Source organism: Hippichthys cyanospilos, chromosome 2 (genome assembly GCF_059441005.1).
Source record: "Hippichthys cyanospilos isolate Australia breed blue-spotted pipefish chromosome 2, RoL_Hcya_1.0, whole genome shotgun sequence".
NCBI classification, from domain to species: domain Eukaryota; kingdom Metazoa; phylum Chordata; class Actinopteri; order Syngnathiformes; family Syngnathidae; genus Hippichthys; species Hippichthys cyanospilos.
The window spans coordinates 9,980,014-10,001,475 of NC_142370.1; the positions used below are offsets into that span (position 1 = coordinate 9,980,014).

The 21,462-nt window shown below is 41.2% G+C and overlaps 1 protein-coding gene across 2 annotated transcripts; it reads left to right on the forward strand.

The window, feature by feature from the left end:
- The first annotated feature begins 1,670 nt into the window (after nt 1–1,670).
- tasorb (transcription activation suppressor b) lies at nt 1,671–17,801 on the forward strand. 2 transcript variants are annotated; one of them, XM_088407090.1, is made up of 23 exons: nt 1,671–2,081; nt 3,842–3,987; nt 4,135–4,227; nt 4,881–4,953; nt 5,032–5,123; nt 5,202–5,336; nt 5,430–5,554; nt 5,645–5,676; nt 6,471–6,576; nt 7,817–7,920; nt 8,030–8,139; nt 8,533–8,602; nt 8,736–8,810; nt 9,019–9,834; nt 10,902–11,212; nt 11,310–11,400; nt 12,010–13,004; nt 13,799–13,921; nt 14,005–14,164; nt 14,244–14,352; nt 14,436–14,614; nt 14,695–14,829; nt 15,958–17,801. In XM_088407090.1, exons 1-23 carry the CDS (start codon nt 1,778–1,780, stop codon nt 17,181–17,183), a joined length of 5,610 nt encoding a protein of 1,869 aa, XP_088263216.1. In that variant the 5' UTR covers nt 1,671–1,777; the 3' UTR covers nt 17,184–17,801. The 2 variants fall into 2 exon arrangements, with proteins under 2 accessions (XP_088263216.1, XP_088263225.1); XM_088407099.1 differs by having other exon boundaries at nt 15,961–17,801.
- Nucleotides 17,802–21,462: the final 3,661 nt, after the last annotated feature.

Consider the following 21,462-nt stretch of genomic DNA (forward strand, 5'->3'; position numbering starts at 1 on the left):
GTACAGCAATTCACTTGAGTCGCCTGTTCTTCAACGTTGCCGAAAAGCGTCTCGAAATATTTCCCCAGCAGATGGCGCCCTGCGTATGTGCCATACAGAAAACTGGATTGAAAAGGAGGCCTGTTCACCTTGTATATAAAAACGCTAACGCTAAGCTAATACACGTATGCTAAAAAGGTAAATGCATTAAAATGGAAAATAACATCTTAGTTTTGTGTTATGAGTGACAAAGCAAAAACCTATCAGCATTAGGATCATAAAATGTAACATTTGATATGTCTGTTTATTATTTTTAACCAATTAAATGCTCGATATTGTAAAATTACAATATTTTAGTTTTAAATTGAAACTCTTTAATGTTAAACATGTTATACATAAAAAGCAAAAAATTTCAAATGATTAAACCCAAAAGAAAATATCGTGCTGAGACCCAGCCTATATTCATGTACCTAGCTCAGTGTCCTTTTTTTTCTCAGCAGACAATTGCATCACATCTCAACACACCATATGGAAAGACCAGGATGTCCTCAAATGTGTCAAAAGATATAGACCAAAAGCAAATGTCCACTATAGAGGGCATAAATAGGCGGGGTATCAGGAGGATACTTAAGGTTCGTCCTTGCTTGACATAAATATTACAAGTACTAATTGAATGTATTCAATCTCATCGTCTTTCAAATAATTCTGACATCGAAGCATCACTCAAAAAAGATCAGGCGTGCTACAAGAAGAGTATGAACGCTGTACTTGTCAAAGTGAAACGCTACAACACACAAACACACATTGTAGTGTACTTCTGATGAATCAAAGACATAGACAAAAAAATAAAAAACCACAACTGTATGTCCACTATTGTAGACAGAATTGAATAATCTAGGTCTCAGAAGGATAGTCTCAACTCAAATTTATTTATACCGTATAGCACTTTACAACAATAAGTCCTGTACAACGGGGCGAATTGGCCGTGCAATAACACAGTAAGTAATAAAATAAACAATACAACAATAAATAACGCAAATAATATAAAGTAAAAATAGATAATAAAACAAAATACAACAGTGCTGTGTTATGTCTTGTGACTTAACAAAAGTTTACCATTTTAAATTTAAAACACATTGATATTAAACTTTTTATACAAAAGCAAATGTCGGTCATCTTAAACGATAAACCCAAACAAGTAATCTCATAGTAATATCATCAGTTGGTTTATATTTCTGCAAAGGTTTAAAAGCATCTTCTAAAACACACAAATAGAAACCTCTGTTGGATGTTTGTTGTGTTCCTATGTCCATTAAGTACCTACAAAGCTCTATTAAGTTCTTTGCATTTTAAAATTATTCATCTATATTGTTTCCTTCTTTCCTTGTTATTCATTTTGCTGGTTTGGTCGTTGTCATTATAAAAGTCGGTAATCCAAGTGGCCCACAAATGAGAATAGAGATTAATTCATTGAGTTGAACAGGGGGTAAAAACGAAAGAGCGGCAAATTCAGGTCTTCAAATGGAGCCCGGTCCGCCCTTTGGACACGAGTGGTACAGTTGAACGCTTCACTCAATTGTCATTGCATCCCGCACTTCTCCTTTCTGACGTTAGGTGGCGCAGATTTGCTGGTGTGTAAACACAGTGACGCTGGCCTAATGCAGTGGAGAAGAACGTCGACGTCATTTTCACAATGGCGGAGGCAGGCTGAGGAGCGGCGTATGTGTGTGAGACAAGCGGCTCGTATTCGTTCCAGGCTTACGTTGCATCGCCCCCAGTCGTGCACGGCGCCCCGAAAATGGCCCTCAACCCCAGCGCGATGGGGAAAAGGGAGTCGGATTACACCGAGGCGGACAACCTACACCAGGAAGGCGACGAGCCCCAGAAGACTTCGGCCGCCACCTCGGCCACAGCCAACCAAAATGGCGATCAGCCTGCCTGTGGAGACTGTGTAATATCCGAGCAAGAAGCCCCCGAGCGCTACAACAGCGTGCAGCAGGCGGACGCCCGCAGCTGGAGCGGCTCCCCCACGCCGGGCCAGAGAAGAAGCGAGGAGCGGCCTCGGAAGCCTTTTCAAATCCCGAGGAAGAAAGAACGGAAAGGTGGTGCCATATCGCTGCTATTCCGAACAGAGCGTGTCCTGTCTTTCGAGTCCTGCTGCATGTTGCTAGCTTGCTAACTAGCCGACTACCCGCGCTAACTACAAAAAACTGCTCGGCGTCGAAGACGGAAACTGCTTTTTTTCCCAGTGAAATACACACAAGTTTGTCTTGGCATGATGTAATCTTAGCATGGTGGCCCGGGTGTCTCGAGTGAGGACAAGCAGCTTTTCTGGAAAGGTGTCTTAAAGATTTTCTTTGGAGAAGTGCCAGTCCGATCGGTTATTGACCTTTTTCTGGCCTCCTTATCCCGTCGGGTTAAAATAATGCAACATTCGAGTGTCACGCAGTGACATTGACCCCATTGATTCGACCTGAATTATGCTTTCTGTCACAGCACTGCGTGTGTTGTTCTCGAATCCAAAATGGGGATCCCAGTTTCTCATCTCATGTCCGACACACATTCTCAACATAGGTTGAGTGTGCCCCCAGAGGTCTCACTAAATTAGAAACGTGTAATACTCACATGGACTGCAGTTGTCACAAAGCTTCCTGTGAAGCATCACTTCTTTGTTTGTGTTGTATACAGAAGGCTACATATTTGTGGCCATGCGTCTCCAAATCACTTAGATGAACTTGTCAGTTATCGTGCAAGACCCTTAAAGCCTGATATATTATTCTTAGACTCACTCAACACAAAACAGTAGTGGTAATTGAGCCTGTCGTTTTAACTTCTTTGCATGCGTTTTGGTGGTTGTTTACAAGCCTTGTTAATTCCTTGCTACATTTTCCTCTGTCAATTCAAAAGTTTTTACAATAATGTCATCTGTGCACCCTGAGTATTTTAAGCGTGGCATTCTGATACACAGCAAAAGCACCATTTTTTTATTCCACCTTGGGAGGTGGCTAATTTGTCCTTTGAAAATGGCATCACATTTGCTCAGGTAACAACCAATCACGACTCGTCCGTTTTCAAAGTTATGTCATTTTAAGTTCACAAGCTGAATTGTGATTGGTTGTTACCTGAGTGACACTAATGTCATTTTTAGTTGATATCAATTAGCAAAATGGCATACACTGAGATGGATAAATAAAACAGTGGATTTTGTTGCTTTCGTACTTCACAAACATAGTATTAATAAGAAAGCCTTTATTTAGTGGGGCTATACAAATATATATATATATATATATATATATATATATATATATATATATATATATATAATGTGTGTGTGTGTGTGTATGACGTGACTAATACGAAAAGCTGCTAGTCTACTGGACATCATTCACGTCACTGTGTAACATTAAGAATGAGAGCGTGACAAGAGTTGACTAAAATGTCCGTCTTCTCAAATGCAAGGTTGAAATGGCCACTTCAAGCGGAGCAGAACCCAAAGAAATTTTTTCAATGAAGTGATGGATTCTGGATTTTTTTTTCCCCCCCTGTCTTTTGTTGGGGAAAAAAATAGCCCTTTTGGTGATCACTTTGTTTGCTGTTGCCTGATGAAAATCTGGTCCGTAAATGTTTTCAAATATTTATCAAAGAAGCCCCTTCAAAACTTAAGTTTGCGGGGGCCAAAATTATAATAGGGGTCTTAATGTTAACAAATCCAGTTATCTGTAAGCAGTTTAAAGGCCTTAAATGTGCACAGTCCAATTTTTTTGGAGAAAATTCTACTATGTCACTTTTCATGTCCCACTATGAAGGTGAAAATCCAAACGTGTATTTTAAAATCCTATTTAGCTACAACTTGTCTGTGCAGGGTTGTTCCGGGTTTTACCACCTGACAGCCGTGAATTTGAGGACCTGGTGAAGCTCATCTCCTCTTTCTACCTGGATGCGTCATCGAGAGGAACTTTCTCTTACTGCAAGGCCAGGCTAATTAACAATGAGCTTCTGGAGAAGGAGGTCAGTCCACTTTTCAGATCCGGTTACATTAATGTGTTAAGTAGAAACGTTTGTGAGGGCAGAGGAGAAATTTTTATGGACCTTGTAATCCAAGATGGACTTTTGGTCAGGATTATTGTGAATGGCCTTTTCTCAATTGTGTTTCAGTTCATCGAGAAACGGAGAGAGATGAAGCAAGAAGGTCGGACGGACCAAGAACTGGCAGAATCGTATTGCTTCCTTTACCCAGAAAAATCCAAGGTGACTGCTATAGGTCCTTCCTTGTTTACAAATCGGAGACTGCAAAGGAGCCAAGAATTTTTATGTTGACATTATTCAGAGCTTTACATATCCTTTTACTTTGATACACAAAATTCCCCTCCAAAAAGATCAATTTAAAGAAATACCCACCTATCAGGAGATCCTCAAAATTAGCTGACTCAAATTTCAAGGCAGAAAAATGTAATCAGTGCATTCCTATAATGCACCGATAATATATTCCAATAGCTTATGGCAAAAATTAAACGATACCATGAATTTTAAAACCGACACTCCTGTGTCCATCAAAAATGTCAAAGTTGTTGAACCTAGCTAGAAAATATGCGTAATAAGCGTTTGTGGCATCTACTATAATGTAGCATACTTTATCCAAGCTCCAGCACCTCAACAAAATAACTATAGGGTAAGTTTGGTGGGTCTGCAAGCTTAATGCTGACTTGCAATGTGAAATGGCATAGCTGGACTTATGGACGAGGCAGCAACATTATGGCAAATGAATAGCATTTCCAGGTCTCATTTTCTATGTCATGCATGGTTGTATTGATGTTTTTGCTATTTGTTTGATATTTGATTTGTTATCAGGATAAGTTATAATTTTGCATTGATGATAACAATGTCCATTTTAAATATTTTAGGTTCAGTGGATCTGTGAGAAGGGTTTGTCCGTGGGACACTCCAAGATAACAACAGTAGGAAATGCATCAATGGGTAAGTGATATGACTGACTCCACAAGTGACAGCTGGTCTATGGGAATTTTTCTCAATTCAATTTTCATTTCATTGTAGGCGTTTATCTCTCCAAATTTTCTGATTTGTTACAAATCAACCCGTTTGAAGTTGGTTCAACTGGAGACGTGATCATTTTTAAAGTTATGAGGGTAGGTATTTAATTTTTACCGCGCTCCCCAATATCATCAGTGTCCCAAATTAACTGTAGATGTTTTTTTTTCTTTCAGGGGCGAGTAAAACAAATCCACGAAAACATGCCAAACAACGGAAAGGAACCAACCACCAAGTTTGACTGTCATTTGTCCAAAAGTGCCAACCGGGTCACCTCCTTGCTGTCGTACAGAGCATTTGAGCTCACACAGGTAGAGTAATCTCAGTGATACTGGGATTCTGTTTCTGTGTTTTGTTTTTTTGTTTTGTTTGGTTTTTTACATGACTGCCTTTATGTCCTCCAGCAATATTTTTTCGAGTTTGCATTTGATGAAATCAAAGCACGGCCCAGACAAGTGTGCCCCTACGCTGTGGTTTCCTTTCAGTATACAGGCAAGGATTCTGCAGCCACATCGTTATCGACGCATAGGTAAAACATTTTTTGTGAAAGAGGTCTGTAAAATTCCTCATGTGTGATCTTTTGTTTTTATAACGATGCTTATGGTCTTTTGCTTTATAGGCTTGGCGTTATTTCCTCTGAAGGAAGTCGAGGTAAAGTACTTGATATTCGTGAAGTTGTGACGTATTAGCAATTTTGTTATGTGTCAGTGTCACAAGTTTGTACTACACCAGGGGTGACCACCTTTTTTTTTTTTAACTTTGATTTTTCCAATTTGCTGTGGTTGTGAGTGTGAAGGGTGGTTTTCCTCTGTGTGCCCTGCAGTTGGCTGGCAAAAAATATTAAATTAGTTATCCTGCATGTAATGTCATGTCATCATGAATGACGTCTGTATTTTTTAAAACACTGCTGTCACGTTTTTTTTAAACCAATGCGACATACCCAAGGCAATCAACGTAATGGGCACCCTTGCTCTTGACTGTTTTAAGTGACAAATCCAAAATTCTGTAGTCTGAAAACCAGATTTAGACCATTTTTTTTTCTTTTCATGGCCGTTACGATTATTAGTACTCAAGGGGACTGATTACCGGCATTTGTGGCCCCTATTCATTTTACGTAAATAGGAACAAATATTTGCACGAGAAGAAAAAACTCCCATCATAATTTTGATTGGTTCATTTATTTTTAAAATACTTCTTAGGCAACATATGTCTTTGAGTCAAAACTGAACAAAAATTTCAAAGACCTTCTAGGGTCCGCAGCACATCTTGACTTGAAATGGACTTAAACAATAGAATCTCTGAAGCTAACTGCAAATTTCCCTGAGGTGAATAGTTTAAAAATAATGGGTGAGCACATAAAAAAGGCAGGTTACGATAGTCAGCTCTACTTAAAATGTGCTCCCTCAAGCCATAAAATGGATATCCTACGTTTGATGCGATTGCAGGGCGGCGCTGCTATACCGTGTGGAGTGGTCCACTGGTAACCAAGGGCCAGGAGTTATTCCCAATCCGTTTACGATCATCCTCAAGAGCCTACCTTCCTTTCAAACTGTGAGTATACGTATGATATATGGAGCCTCGCGGCAAACGTTCATAACATTACTTTTGCGAACTGGAATTCTGTGAAATGTTTCTCATTGAAATGAATGCAAAAAGACAATTTAAACAGTGTCTTTTTGTGACAGGACTCTGCAAATGTCTCAGCTTTTCCACAGAGAACTGTTTACATTCAACATCGAGACAGCTAATCCAAAATGGCAGCCACATCCCACAATGCAATGTGGTTTGTGCGTTGAATTGTGGAATTTGATAGTCATTTTTCACGAACTGTATCCATGGTGGCAGCAAACAATGCTGCGGTCACAATCAAAATAGAGGTTGTGGACATGCAAGCAAAGACATTTCCCTGTCACGTATAATCTAATAATTTGAGAACCCATTATTTTAGAATTTTAATCTTCTTTTGTATCAGATACTCCTGTTGAGGTTTTTTTTTTTTTTTTTGCATTAATACAAAAAATTCCCCCTCAATTGTTGTTGATCAACCAATAAATATTGGTGATTTGGTATTCTTTTTTTAAAGAAAAAAACACAGCTGAATTAATATTAGAAAAGGGTGAATGATCTTGTACACACCAACTCTTTTGAAACTGATTCATTTACAGGTTCAGTCATTGTTTTCCAAAGTAAAAGCTGATATTTTCAAAAGACTTATTTTAGGGGTAAACACAAAGATATTCAGTCTACTTTCATGGAGGACCGCAGAAATCATAGTTGTTGGTTAATTTTTAATAGCTGAAATCAGATGATATTGGCCATTTTAAGTTAGGCAATGTCTCTAAATGTTGAATCGAATCCTAAAACGGTGGTTAATTAATTATTGAATAATTTTCAGACCAACAGAACTTCTGTAGACCTTGACTTAATGCTACTAACACTTGTCTGTAAAATTTAGGGATGTTTGAACCCCCCCAGTACCAGTACCAAATTTGATGCACAAAATCCCCCCAATCTCCCCCCAAATACAATGAAACTATTTTAAAGACACACCTATATATTTCCATGTAGTATTTTTTATTTAAAGCTAATGGGAATTAATGCCAATTTTATGTTCTTCTAAAATGTAATTTCTACTTTGTGTTTGTAACATTGCTCCAAGAGAGACTCCGATAATAATATTTGCTTCCATTGCAAGTACAGATACCTTGAAAGGCCAGGTATCAGCCCTATACCAATACTTGATATCAATACTCATCCATCCCTGGTAACAAAAATAAAATGTTTTCAACAGTCCTGAGAAGCTTGAGGTGAATCAAGGCATGCATCTTGATCAGGTGAAGAGAAAGATTCCCCCGGTGCTCTTCTCTTGGGATACCTACAACACATCACGGGAAGGTCAGTAAGCCACCATTTGTGCAAATGATGCGTTAATAAGTGCTAGCCCATTCCAGATTAAATGACAGCAAGATTACTTGCATCCTCAATGTGTCTTCCTTTGTTGCAGTGGTGAAGTATGGAATGTCATGCAGCCTTTTTGAGGTTGTAGAAGGAAAAGGAAAACAGACCAGTGGCAGTCTGGTAGCACTGATTAACAAACTGGAGAAAGATAGGATGGTGAGTCTCTTTTATTTGCCTGGATGACACTCTAATGCTGCAAATCACAAAAAGGGACTGTGTCTTCTAATCACTACTTTCTATCATGATGGGGAGTTTTATCAATCTTGTTTTAAAAATGCCTCGGGTCTAAAGTTTACACTGTTTATAATTTGTAACATTCAAAGCACAGCACATACGAAACAACATATCTGAAAATGAAGGGAAACATCACAAAAAAAAAAAACCTCACCAACTTCAATCAATACAGCACTACACTGACACGCATCAGTGAAAAAAACTATGAACCTCTGTTGGGTTTTGAGGCACGCTCGGAGGTTGATTTTTTTTTTTTTTTCTTTTAATGTATTTATTTTTATTCATTATAATTGTGGTCTTTACCTTTTTGCTTAGGTGCTGGTGAAGTCCCTGTATGACCGGGGCTTTCTCTTTCTGTTGTCCTCAACACAGCTGGAGTCAAAAGGTGAGCAAGCATGTTTTTTTTTTTTTTTTTTAAATTATTAACTCTTCTGTTGTTATCTCTATTGTCTGTCAGCCTCCTACTTGTTAGATCCGGTGAGGATTACGCATTTAAAAAGTTTCCACTTATTTTGCAGAACGGCGGGGGCGGGTTGATAAAAGCCTCCAAGCAATATTCCTCTTTCATGAGTCGAGGACGGTTTTCAAGTATTGTGAGTACCCACTCTCATTTATCTCTATTTTATGTGAGCATCTGGCAGAAGCTCTGGCATTGTAATGAAATTCAAAAATCTTGATTAATGATTGTGTTTACTAAAGTATGATCTGTCCAGGTACTTTCAGGTCTACTGTGTATAGTCAGAAGTTCATGTACTACAGTCTGATGTTATGCCAAAATTATGTTATTGTTTTTTGCGGCAGCATCCCAACTGTATGAGCCGGAGCCATTGACAGCAGAGCCACACGCAAATTTCCAGGCTTTGGAACGGTTTATCCCCGCCTTGCATTACGCCTTTTTCACATTGCGCCCAAACGCAGGCAAGGACCCGAGTTCCAGTGTGGAGAGACAAGCCACGGACTATTTAAATCGCATCGACTCGGGAAGGGTGCGACCATTCATCTTGCCTGAATACAAATATCATGTGGATGACAGGCCATCTACGGTTCCTTTACCCCGACCCAAAGGGAACATGGAAGCCATTATGCGGTCTTACTTCCACAACTCATCAAACTACGCGTTACCCGTGAACAAGGCAAAGGACATAATTGAACGAATAAGTAACCCCTCACCTGTCCCCGTGCCCGTCCCAGTCCCTGTCGAGTACAGTCCCGTTTCTGACTGGGGTGGCTCCGACCGTTCGGAGAGACTGTCAGAAAAGCCGCCGCCTGAACGACAGATGCAGGAGAAACCACCGCAGGACGCCAGCAAGCAGGGGCCGCCGCTGGCCCATTCAAACGGTACCCCACTGCAGATCGAGTCCAACACTGAATCCCAGCCCGTGCCGCAGCCTCCCAAGGTGCAGCTGCCACAGGGCGAGTACGATAAAGACAAGATGAAGCAGTTACTGAAACTGATCCAACTCCACAAGCGAGCACTAGTCAAGGATCCCGAAAGGGGAAAAGAAGATGGTTCCTGGGGGTCCAACAACCTCAAGAGAAAGTTTGAAGGCGATGAGCAGGGAGACCAGATAAAACATCAACGCACAGATCCATTGAGCAATGGTGAACCTAGCAGGGGTGAGGAAAGCTGTTACATCAAAATAAATGTTATGGCCTTTTTGCCTTATTGGCAAAACACCAACATAATTCATTTGATCACACATCAGACACCCAGTCAACATTGCTTTTTTCCTTTAAAACATCACAACAAAACTGATTCCTTTTTTCTTTTTAAACGTGAGATGAAATGTCAAACATGATTTTTTTTTCACAATAATTTAAAGTTTTGATTTTGATCGATGACTTTTGCACTATAAATACTGTTGAAATTATATTAGATGTTGGCATTAAAAAAAAAAAAAAAAAACTAGGGAGTGGGCCAGTATAGATTCACGATTCACCAAAAAAAAAAATCTGAATTGAGCGTTAAATCTAGCATTAGAGTGTGAACCTAGCCTCGTATATGACAATATTTAAAAAATTACAAATTTTAAATGGCATAAAATTAATAGATATTTTCTTCTTCTAATTCTGAATTTCCAGCTTCTGATTGTAAAACTGTTCAGGGAAAGTGGCCAATACTAATATTGGCTCCCATCATGAGTACGTTTGCAATAAGGCCACGGAGCGGCCCGATACTGATACTTAGTAAAGGTACTTACCTATCCCAAATATGAGATGGAGCTTTTTCAAGTCAAGTTTATTTATAAAGCACATTTAAAAACAACCTCAAAGGGCTGACCAAAGTGCTGCACAATTACTAAAATACATAACAAGTTATCGCCCACAAATATAATAATAAAACCGTAAAACAGTGATAAAATCAGTATAAAACAGAGTCTTAAAAACAGTTTAAAACAGACAGACATTATTTTTTCTCCAAAATAATCTGTCATTGGTCTTTTTTTGTGGGAGGTTCTAGCGGTATTAGTGCATGGTATTGCTATCACTGACTACTCGCCATTTGAGTACTCTTACAGGTATAGATCGGGGGGGCAAAATAAAGTGATGGTGAACTTCAGAAATAATATATTTAAACTGACTTTGTCTTTGAACGGGGGTTTATTCATGTTTGTGCCACTTAAATATATGCACTGTACAGCATTTTGTTTTTGAATTGTAACACACATTGTTCCTTCTTCTAGGGCAACCAGCGGAGGAGGCAGGAGAAGATGGCGGCCAGGCTGCAAATCTGAGCGCTGTGATGGAAAGCATTGGCATCTATGACACTGACTTGCGGGCTTGCAGCAACACCAATTCAACAGCAGTTCACGAGACCCAACGTCTCCTCAAGATACTGCTTTCCACTCTCAACAAAGCCGTTTCTCAGGGAACAATATCTGTGAAATTAAATCGCGGTGAGCCGTCAAAAGCTTCTGAAAGGGTGGAACCTGCCGCTCCAGCCTCCGATTTGTTCAAACAAAACGAGCTTGAATCGCAAACAAACTACACGGAGGTGAGATGTCGACTGCTGATTTTGACGTTTCTTACTTTACAAATGCATTGGTGGCACAAAAATCTGTCAGCTATTGATGTTTTTGTTCACTGTTTAGGAGGATATGGACTGTAGCCCGGGAAGTCATTTCAGCACAGACTCTCCATTAGGTCAAGCTCAAACCTCAGCCAGCATACCAACAAATGAAGGTATTTTATTTAAATGGAAAAAGTTTGGAAATATTAGGATATCAACTCCATTTCATCATATATTTTTGGCTCAGAACACCATCACAATACAAAATCAAAATGACCCAAAAATAAATAAGCAGTCGGTGCACAAAAAAAGCTGATTGGGACATCTGTGCTTAGGGTTGTTACTTTTAAAAAGTGGGAGGAACATATCCTTTACTTGTGTGTTCATTTTCATTCAGTAAGTCTTCAAAATTGATTGCATCCCATCCAAACACATCAGAAATCATTTGGAAAGGCCAGGATGTCCTCTACTGAGCACATATGGACATAGTAGGCTGGCTAAATTCAAAAGTCAAAAGATATAACCCAAAACCTAATGTCCACTACAGTGGACGCAAAAGGTCTGGGTGGGTCTGGGTGGGAGGATATAATTATGATTTTAATGCACATTATTTTCCTTAATCTTTCGAATCATGTGCAGTGGTCCTCCAACCCCCCGCTACCCTCCACACACACACACACACACACACACACACACACACACAAAGGAAAAATGTGTCTGTTCCAATAATTTGACCTGACTGTCTGACCATTACCGTGACATGTTGTCTTGCTCTCATCCAGAAAAAAATCAGTCCCCACTTGAGCCTGAGCCAGAGGCCGTGACGATGAAAATTGTCGAGCCGAAGACGCCCTTGGCAATCGATGTCAAGAAGGCGGCTGCACCACCAATGTTGTCGTTAGCAGAGGACCTTCCCCCCAGGCCCTCCATCAGCTTGGACACCATCCTCAACCAGGAAATGCACAGCCTCACGTCTGATATTAAGAACATCATGCAGAGTCACTGCATCACGTACACCTTGCGGCTACCTCCTCGGCTACCTCTGCACAACTCCTGGGAGCACAGGGCCTCCTTTTCAGACTTTGTCCAAGAGCACGTCAAGCCCGTCTCCGTGCAGGAGCACATTCAAGCACTTAGTGAGGAGTTGGAAAAATTGATTCCGGCGCCACCTGTTTCACCCAAAGCCACTTCCCCAGAGCCGGCTGAGGTTTTACCCGATTTACCAATGCTGTCATCCGTGCAAACTCCCAATCCCGAAGTACAGCCCCCCCTGTTAAACACCAACTCATTTCAGAGTAGTAATCAAAGGCCTGTGAAAGAGGCAATGGAAATCAAGGCGAAATCAGATCCTGCGATAGAAGGCAAGGTGAAATCAGATGATGTGATGGTAGAAAGCAAGGCAACATCAGATGCTGCGATAGAAAGCAAAGCAAAATCAGACGCTGCAATAGATTGCAAGGTGAAATCAGAACCTGTTTCAGCAGAAATTATGGAAGAGCCTTATTCTCCCTCCCACATAGCTTCAGAACCATTCGAGAAATCCCAAAAGTATGTCTCTGCAGCTCCCTCTGGCGCAATTGCTAGTTCCGGTGCTGTTGCGACTTCCAGCGTGGCCGGCGCGGGTGGACTCATAACGGGCAGCCTGATTGGTCAGCTAAAACCCGAAGTTTTCAGCAGCTTGGTGGAGATCTTTAAGGATGTCACCAAGAATACAGTCAAGTTCTACATCTACTCGGGGGATGAGGGCGAGGAGAGTACCGTCTGCAAAGAGATAAAGGTACACCCCTTAAAAAAATGCTCACATAGTAGTCCCTTTCTCACCTGATGATCTCTAACTGTGAAATCAGTGATCTTGCATTTTGCAGTTGTCATATAAATAGGTACTTTTTGAAAGTTGAAGTAAAAATGCTCTCTTTGAAGTTTTGATTCCATAAACTTTGAAAATTACAATCGCTGGTTTGAGGGGAAAATAGAAAAAAATACTGGACAAATAATTTGCTTGAAATTTGGTGACAAGAACATCATGTAACACACTTTTGATTATCACCATAGTTTGTTATCTATTGTTGGGGTTTGTTAAAATTCAAAATGCCATTGCTAATATGCTTTATAATTCATACACCACGTCTAGGAAATTGTCAATGGTAGTTCAATTAAAAACTAGCTTTTAAAGTGTACCTGTGGTAAAATATATATGGTTTATATAGTAAAAACTGCATCCATATAAGCTTTTGGTTTCCCTGGTTGTATTAAAGCAAGCTTATACTAACCTTAAACGAGGTAAATACTGAATATTGTATCACAACATTAACTGGAAAACAAAGACAGACAAAGATTTGTCAAATTGACCAAGAAAATGCTCCACATTGAATAGGAGACAGTGGAAGCAAAAACCGCCCTCTGCTGGCAAGTATGGTTGTTTGCATGTTGTCTCCACAATTAGTTGCCTCAAAATATTAGAAGCTTGCTTTAGTACAACCAGCAAATGTAAAAACATGCTAAGCTGCAGCATTTGGATAAAGTCTTAAAATATTGGAAAATAATCAATGAACATCTGTGTTTGATCTGAAGGAATACTTGAAAAGTCTTGGCAACAGCGAGTGCGCCCCGCAGATGTTCCTGGAAAACAGCAGCAGTCTGGACAAACTGCTGATCATCATTCAGAATGAGCACATAGCTGCACATGTGCACAAGGTAATCATTTATAGCGCCACTGACCCCATTTGTTGAAGTTACTACATTTTTTTATTTGAATGGCTCCCGCCTGAAACATGTAGATCCCAGCGCTGGTGTCGTTGAAGAAGCTACCGTCAGTAAGCTTCGCTGGGGTCGACACACTGGACGATGTCAAGAACCACACCTACAATGAACTGTTTGTGTCCGGAGGCTTCCTGGTATCCGACGAGTTTGTCCTCAACCCTGACCTCATCACGCAGGGTGAGTTGGGGTTCTTAGCACGTTCGTGGCTCTCTTTTGTCAAGTTCACTGATCAATTTTTGGTCTTTTGTTGTCTCAGATCGCTTACAGTCATTGCTGAAGTTCTTGGAAGAGCAAAGTACCCCCGAGCAGCCCTGGCAGTGGAAGGTGCACTGCAAGTCACAGAAGAAGCTGAAAGAAATGGGCCGGTCAGTTTGAGCTTCGGCCAACCGTGAGCTCACATTAGATGAACTGAAGCTTGACTTTTTTGTTTTTTCCGCTCATGTCACAGGATGAACACCAACGCAGTGGGTCTCCTCAACCTTCTGACATCCTATCAAAAGAAACACATCGTCGAGTTCCTTCCATACCACGATTGCGACGCCCAGTCGCGTCAGGCCCCTGATCTGGAATGCCTGATTAAGCTGCAAGCTCAGCATACGCAACAGCGCCATCTCATTTTCGTCACAGGTAGCTTTCAAGTTTTTAAATATACATGAGAGGTAAACAACTTTCATTTACATTAAAAATCTTTTTTTTCCCCCCCACAGAGAGGCCCTTTGAGATGTTCCTACAGTATTCCAGGAATGGAATAATGATAGCGAGCATTGACGATATTATGAGCGCTTTCCACAGCCTGATTGGCTCCATTAATCAAAATGAGCTTCCAACGCCGCCCTCTACTGGTGGGTATTTTCCTCAGTAGCAGTGCAACAAAGGCACAACAATGAAGCAATAATTGTTTTTAACACTCAGTTAACCTTTTAGGAAACAAAAACGATCCAGGTTTCATCCTCTCAAGAGTAGATTTTCTCAAATTTTTTTGGCTCTTTATGAAAGTAGATTGGTTATAACTAGCCGTGGTAGCTTGCGTTCCCCTTTTTGGTCCGGGTCTGGAGGGTTCCCTTGAGCGGCTACCAGGGACCTTCTAAGAGCCTAGTTGCGACAAGGGTCTTCAGCTACATCCCTGTGTAGCTCGAGGGGGCGTGTTGTCCTAACTAATGCTGATTGGTTGTGTACATTTATTTTGGAAAGCAATAATCAATATTTTAGTCATTGTTTTGACTTTACAGACCAAACCAGTCAACAAATCATCAAAATAGGGACGTTCAATACTTCAGTTTGTTTTTCAAACAGTTTGAGTAAGCCACTTTTTCGTAGTCGTGAAACTGATACCAAGATTGATACCGCTAGTACTTTTGATATACACATCCTCTTGAAAATGATTGAAAAAAACGTTTCCATTATAGCATTTTACATATAATTTAATGAAATTAATAACAGTTTTCTATTCTTCTGATTTGTAATCATAAAATTGCTCCCAGAGTGCGGCTGAGGCTAATGTCAGCTGCTATTCCAAGTAGCAATACCTTGAAATAAGGCCAGCTATGGTCAGCTAGATAGATAAAAAAAAAAAGATATATATTATTAATTTTATGAAGGGGGGGCTGTATTTGAATGATGAATTGTAGTAATGAAAACATGTTGAAAAAAATAAGATTCATTGCTTATTCAACAAAATATTCAACAGATTGTTTTTTTAAAATAATCATTAGATATAGCCTTAAATCAGTATTTCTCAATTATATTTTGACAAGCCCCACCCCCCTGCCTTTAATTAATTAAAAAAAAAAAACTAAACATTTTCAATGGCTTCATTAAAAATGGGACAGATCAAAAAATGACAGTCGCAAACGCATAATTTGTTCCAGTTGCCGCCTTTATAAAATGTCACTTGTACTCGTGAATGGGCCTGATTTTGATCTTTTTCACTCACCTCCTATTTCGAACCTCCGTACCGTCTGTCTTCTCAGTAGTGAACGACGAGTGCGAGGGAGAGGAGGACATGTCATTGGACTCGGATGACGGCGAGACTCCCGCCCCCGTCGAGGGCCAAGAGCAGAATCCCGAAGCGGGCGCCGCGATGCTGCCGCTGCCGCCCCTCCCGAGCGCGGAGGCGTTCCGTCCGCCGCTCCCCGACCAGCAGGCCACCCCTGACGGAACGCCGCCGCGATCCGACTACAGCACTTTGAAAAACGCCATTTCGCAGTTCAAAGCCACCAACCAGTTCCCCTCGGACCTGGGAAACGCATCTCCGGGCGGTTTTCCCGTCAATCCCCACCAAAGCTTCCTGTGTCCGTCCGCCTCGTGGTCTTCCTACACCGGCTCGTCAAGCTACGCCGCCTCCCCGGCCTACCCCGCCTCACCCTGCAGCAGCAACCAAGAACAGGAGTACCGCCCCCCGGCCACGGTCTCCACCGCCGCCACTCCGCCTTCCGTCAACACCACGGCGGGACCTTTGGCCAATTTGGCCTCCCTGCCGTTAGAGGTCAAACCTCCTCCTCCGCCTCACCTCATGATGCTCGGTCACACGTATGGCTCGGACGCCGCGGGACCCGGAGCCCCCGGGACGCCGCCGCTCACCCCCTCCCTCCCATATGTAGACAACATGCCCAGCCTTCCCATCAGCGCCAGCTGTCCCCCGGCGCAACCTGCGGACAGGACGCCGAGCGGAGCCGGAGAGGGGAACTGGGGGCCGTCGGGCACAAAGGCATTTCCGCCTGCGGGCAATCAGGGCGCGCCTCCGCCCGGCCCGCTTGACCCCAATGCACTGCCCAAGGCCAGGGAAACCCTCGGCGGCACCAAGCCCTCTTGTCTGAGCGGCAGGACTCAAGTGAATTGCACTGACAAACCCGGAGCTTCCGTGGGCGTTCCCCCAGCGGCCGCCAGAGGGGGCGCGGCGGTCAGACCCAAATTTCCGCCGCCGCAAACGTGCGGCATGGGCTACGGCATGCCCGCGCACGTGAATCACGGGCATGGGCCCGGACCCATGCGGGGTTCCATGGTGCGTCCCGGGCCCTTCAGGGGGAGAGGAGGTCCCCCGGTGGGATTTTGGCCGCGGCCGGGACCCGGGCGAGGACACGAACGGCCGGGCGGGCCCGGGGGGGGTCCTTGCTCTTGGGGTTACCCAGCAGGCAGGGGTGGGTCGCACAATTACTACACAGACTACACGTACTCTCACAATTATGCCCCTGAGTAGACAATCCGGTGATGGCGAGGGGGGCGTACTCCAGAGTCTAGTCCAACTGGCTGAATGTGTGTGTGTGCGTGTGTGTGTGAGATATATATATATATATATATATATATATATATATATATATATATATATATATATATATATATATATATATATATATATATATATATACTTGTCATAAACCTGATTATTTGAATTGGTAAATAAGGAACCTGTTTTTCTACATTAATAAAGATTGATACAGGCAGTGCCGAGTGTCCAACTGTCGCGTAAACTTTATGTATGCACTCTTTCCATGCGAGCTGTTCAGACACCCGGTTCAAACCACTATATTTATATTTGCCAACAAATGCTATTGGCCTTTCAGCTTCTGTGAATTTACCCTGTTTTTTCTGTTAATTCTGCTTTTGAAACGGTTTATGAACAAGGGGAAAGAATATTTTTTTATTAAAAAAAAAAAAGATCAATCCTATTTCACTTGCTGTTTGTTTTTCCCTTTTATTTTATGAAGTTGACTGTTCTAAATTCTGTGAAATAAAACATTTCAAATATCCGTTGTGTGACAGTGTTTGGTCGCCTATTGTGTTATGAAGCAAACCATTAAACACACTATACAGTAAACTGCAGTGGTCTTAATGTTTTTTTATACTCGTGCGAATACAATATTCAGTACTCAATGGAATTAAAGATTTATGTGCAGTTCTACTGAATTCCCTTCGATTTCGATTATCGGGGGGCTTCGTTTTTACATCGGTGTCCTTTTTGATGGACACTGACTCAAATGAATTGTTTAACCTTTTTTTATTATTATTACTGAGCGGAAGAAAGGTGGTCTGGCATCCGATTGCGTTTTTTTATTTACAGTTTGCTTGATCAAGACGCTTGGTGGTTCAACTAATTTCGCTTACGCTAGATGGCAGCATTTCACCAATTAGGAAACCACGGTTTCAACTTTTTTTTTTTTTTTTTTTTTTTTTAAGGAACTACAGTACGGGACTATTTGATGAATTCATTTTGCATCACTGTAGAGTTGACCGGATTTGTGAAGTACAGTGTGTCATAAAGAGTACGTCATTTAAAGAACAATGAGCTTTCAGCCGTAATTCGATTTCTTTCTCAAAATTGGCGTATCGTCTGCCCATTCACCCCCACCCCCCCCCCCCCACCCCCCATTCCACTCCTCATCACTAACAATGTTCAACTGGGTCTCTGCAGGTCACTTATTAATACTGCATTTGGTTTACTGCACGTGGTACCATCCCGCAAAACATTGTGATATTCGTTGTGCGACATGTCCCCAGAAATATTGGCACACCTTTTCTGGCAATATACCGACAAATTCTCGTTTTATCACGAGTAAGTAGGCTCTGGTTTCACTCTGTCTTGGAAATGTGTACTGTTCAATATCTTTAATTATGACAGAAAAGCAAAACAAGACATTGTTTTGAATTTATTATTCATTTGGGAATTATCTAATAATTTCATATCCGCAAAACCACATATAGTTGTTCAGAATGTCGCATTTTATTTTATTTTTGAGAATTACAATGACCATATTGTATATTTATTGTATATTTCCAAAATAAATATTTTGGGAAAAAAAATGCGAAAAGTGTCATACTCATTTGCTTGTTAGGTAGCCAGCAGTCGACTTCAACATTTGACACTGACTCATCCTTCTCTCGTTTACTGTTTTATGTGCCACTGATGATGACTTGGCGGGTCAGATCCGGCCCCCGGGCCTTGAGTTTGACACCGTGCAGTAGATGAACAAAGATCCATTACTTGCAGAAAATACTGATTTTTAAACTAGGATTCTATTTTTTTTGCACCTTTTTCCATTTGAAAACTGAAAAAAAAATCAATAAAGTTTGATTTGTAATAAAATGTTTATTAGAACTCAAGTAGCTATTATACTATAAATGCTTAAAATGGAAAAATGGACTGATTCAAATGGGGAGTATTTCCCAAAGAATGAATGAATGAATCAGCCATTACTGGCCAATGGAAATGACACCGCATTGGGAGGGGCTAAATTTAATATGATCGACATCTACTTCCTGCTGCTCTGCTGATTTCTCACAGTTCAGAACACCATTTTGAGTGCTAACCAAGGTTTTTATCAAGCAGTGCCGGAAGACTCAAGACCTGAGAGGAGAAGCCGATTGGTGATTGCACTCTGGGGAAGTAAACATTGACTCATTCTGTGTCTATCCTGCTTCATTTAAAGGCTATCAAAAAAAAAAAAAAAAAAAAATCGTTAATCAACTTTTTTTGTAGTCCTGAATCACCAGTCTCAAATGGCTGAGAAAAGAGAAATCACAGTTACCTATTATAAAGATGTATAAAATAGATAAAATATATAAAGATAGATAATAGCATCGCACAGAACATCACAATTACACAACACCATCTAAGCAACAAAGTTTATAGAAGAGGAAGTAAAAACACAAAAACCCCTTCTGGGGGAAATAAGAAACGTTCAGAAGGGACTGCAAGTGGGAGGACCCCCCTTCCAAGCTCAACAGGCCGCACTAGATGCCGAGTGTCAAAAATAGCACATTGTGCCATATTAAACAGTAAGCAGTGAGTAAATGTCCAGTGTGAAGATCCCATAGTGGCAGGAGATGCCTTCGGGTAAGCTCCGCCTCATAATCTGGACCTCAGCACCTCAGAGGAAGTGGGCCTTCTCAAAACCCACAGCGGTTGACGGGCGCAAGTCCACCAGGCAGCGATGAATTTGTCGCTCACCATGTAGAGATTAGACAGAAACCACAAAGAATCAGAGCCCATTATCGCGGCAAATATATTTTCAACAAACCACAGGATAAACTTGATATTCCGTTGCTGACCTAGCAGCATCTGATTGAATTTCCTACCTTGTTATGTTACCTGGAATCCCCTCCGGCTTCTGCCCCCAACTGTGAGTTTCTGCCTTCGGATGTTTTCCTGTCCCTGTGGCTGTTTGCTGGTTCTGCCAATGCATTAAATGTGTGTTTCCCTCTTACAAAGTCTTTCAGAACTTGGTACTAAAACGCCATTTTCAATCTTCAAAGCTTCTCTGGACAGACTGTGAAAGTGTCGGGACCTTGAAGTAGGGCTTCGGCTATCGAATATTATCTTGTTCAGTTATTGAAATGTGACATTAAAACCGCAAATGTTTTTGGCTTGCTAGAACAGAAAATTTGAGTAAGCCTGCTTTGTTAAAAAGTGTTTAGTAGAAACGTCAACAATCTCAGAATATGCAAAATCCACACAGAGCGAGCTGGAATTGAACTCGGGATTCGGAGCTGTGGACGTGCTAACCACTCTTCCACCGTGCCGTCCTTTCTTTCTCACAGTGTACATTAAATAAACGGTTATCCGACGTAGGAAAAATATGCCTCGGACATTTTTTTGAACCGAGCTACTCTGATTACTCAAGTGGTTTTTATCACCCTTACTATGAAGTTGACTATTCAACCGTTCGTCACTGGACCAGTCATGGCTGATAATAAAAGTCATTTCCCGCTAGTCCGGCGGTGTTCGGGTGCGCTACCTTGGGCCCTATTACTCATGACACTTTCACGAACAACCCCGGCTAGGCATGAAAAAGATGGTGAGCTCACAGTTCAACATACAATACTTCCATGATGTTGATTACTGCTTTTAGCCCTTTGAAACATAAGTTAATTATTAATTAAACTACACCTTTGTTTAACGTATGGAATCCTTTGAATTACAAACATTAAATGACTGCGTTCATGACAAAATCCCTAATTTTGAGAAAAACGTGTTTAAATTTTGGCACATTCATCTCTTAAAGTTGTGCATGGTCTACTAAACTCTCATTTTTATACACTTCAATTACAATTTGAAATGTTTGGCTGCTGGAAAATGAAAGTCAAGACATTAAGGAGGTTGTTTCGATAGAAATTCCAAAATGGACATCTCTGTAGAAAATTTGTAATTTTGTCATTAAAACTATCTCTGCGACATAAGTCCGGTTTCGTGAAAACGCACTGAAAAAAGGGGAATGATTTAGAAAAATAGGCAAAGTCTGTTTATTCCTTTTCTAGAACCCACACATCATTGACATCTATGACATTAAATATTCTTAAAAAAAAAAAAAAAAAACGTCCGCATTTTTTTTTACATTTTATTTTGATGGGAGAAATACAGAGATAGCTCTTTGTCTCACGTGCCTCTTGCGAACCGCTTTGTTTTCCGCCATTTCTGCTCTTGAACCGTAAACGAAACCGATGTGGAAAAAAAGACGACAAAACCAAGCACAAATATATTC

Excerpts from the sequence above, each read along its gene's own strand:
- tasorb (XM_088407090.1), top strand. The coding sequence starts at position 1,778 with ATGGCCCTCAACCCCAGCGCGATGGGGAAAAGGGAGTCGGATTACACC. Across the intron at positions 5,677-6,470 it reads TTCCTCTGAAGGAAGTCGAG|GGCGGCGCTGCTATACCGTG; the intron begins GTAAAGTACTTG and ends ATGCGATTGCAG. Across the intron at positions 6,577-7,816 it reads GCCTACCTTCCTTTCAAACT|TCCTGAGAAGCTTGAGGTGA; the intron begins GTGAGTATACGT and ends TGTTTTCAACAG.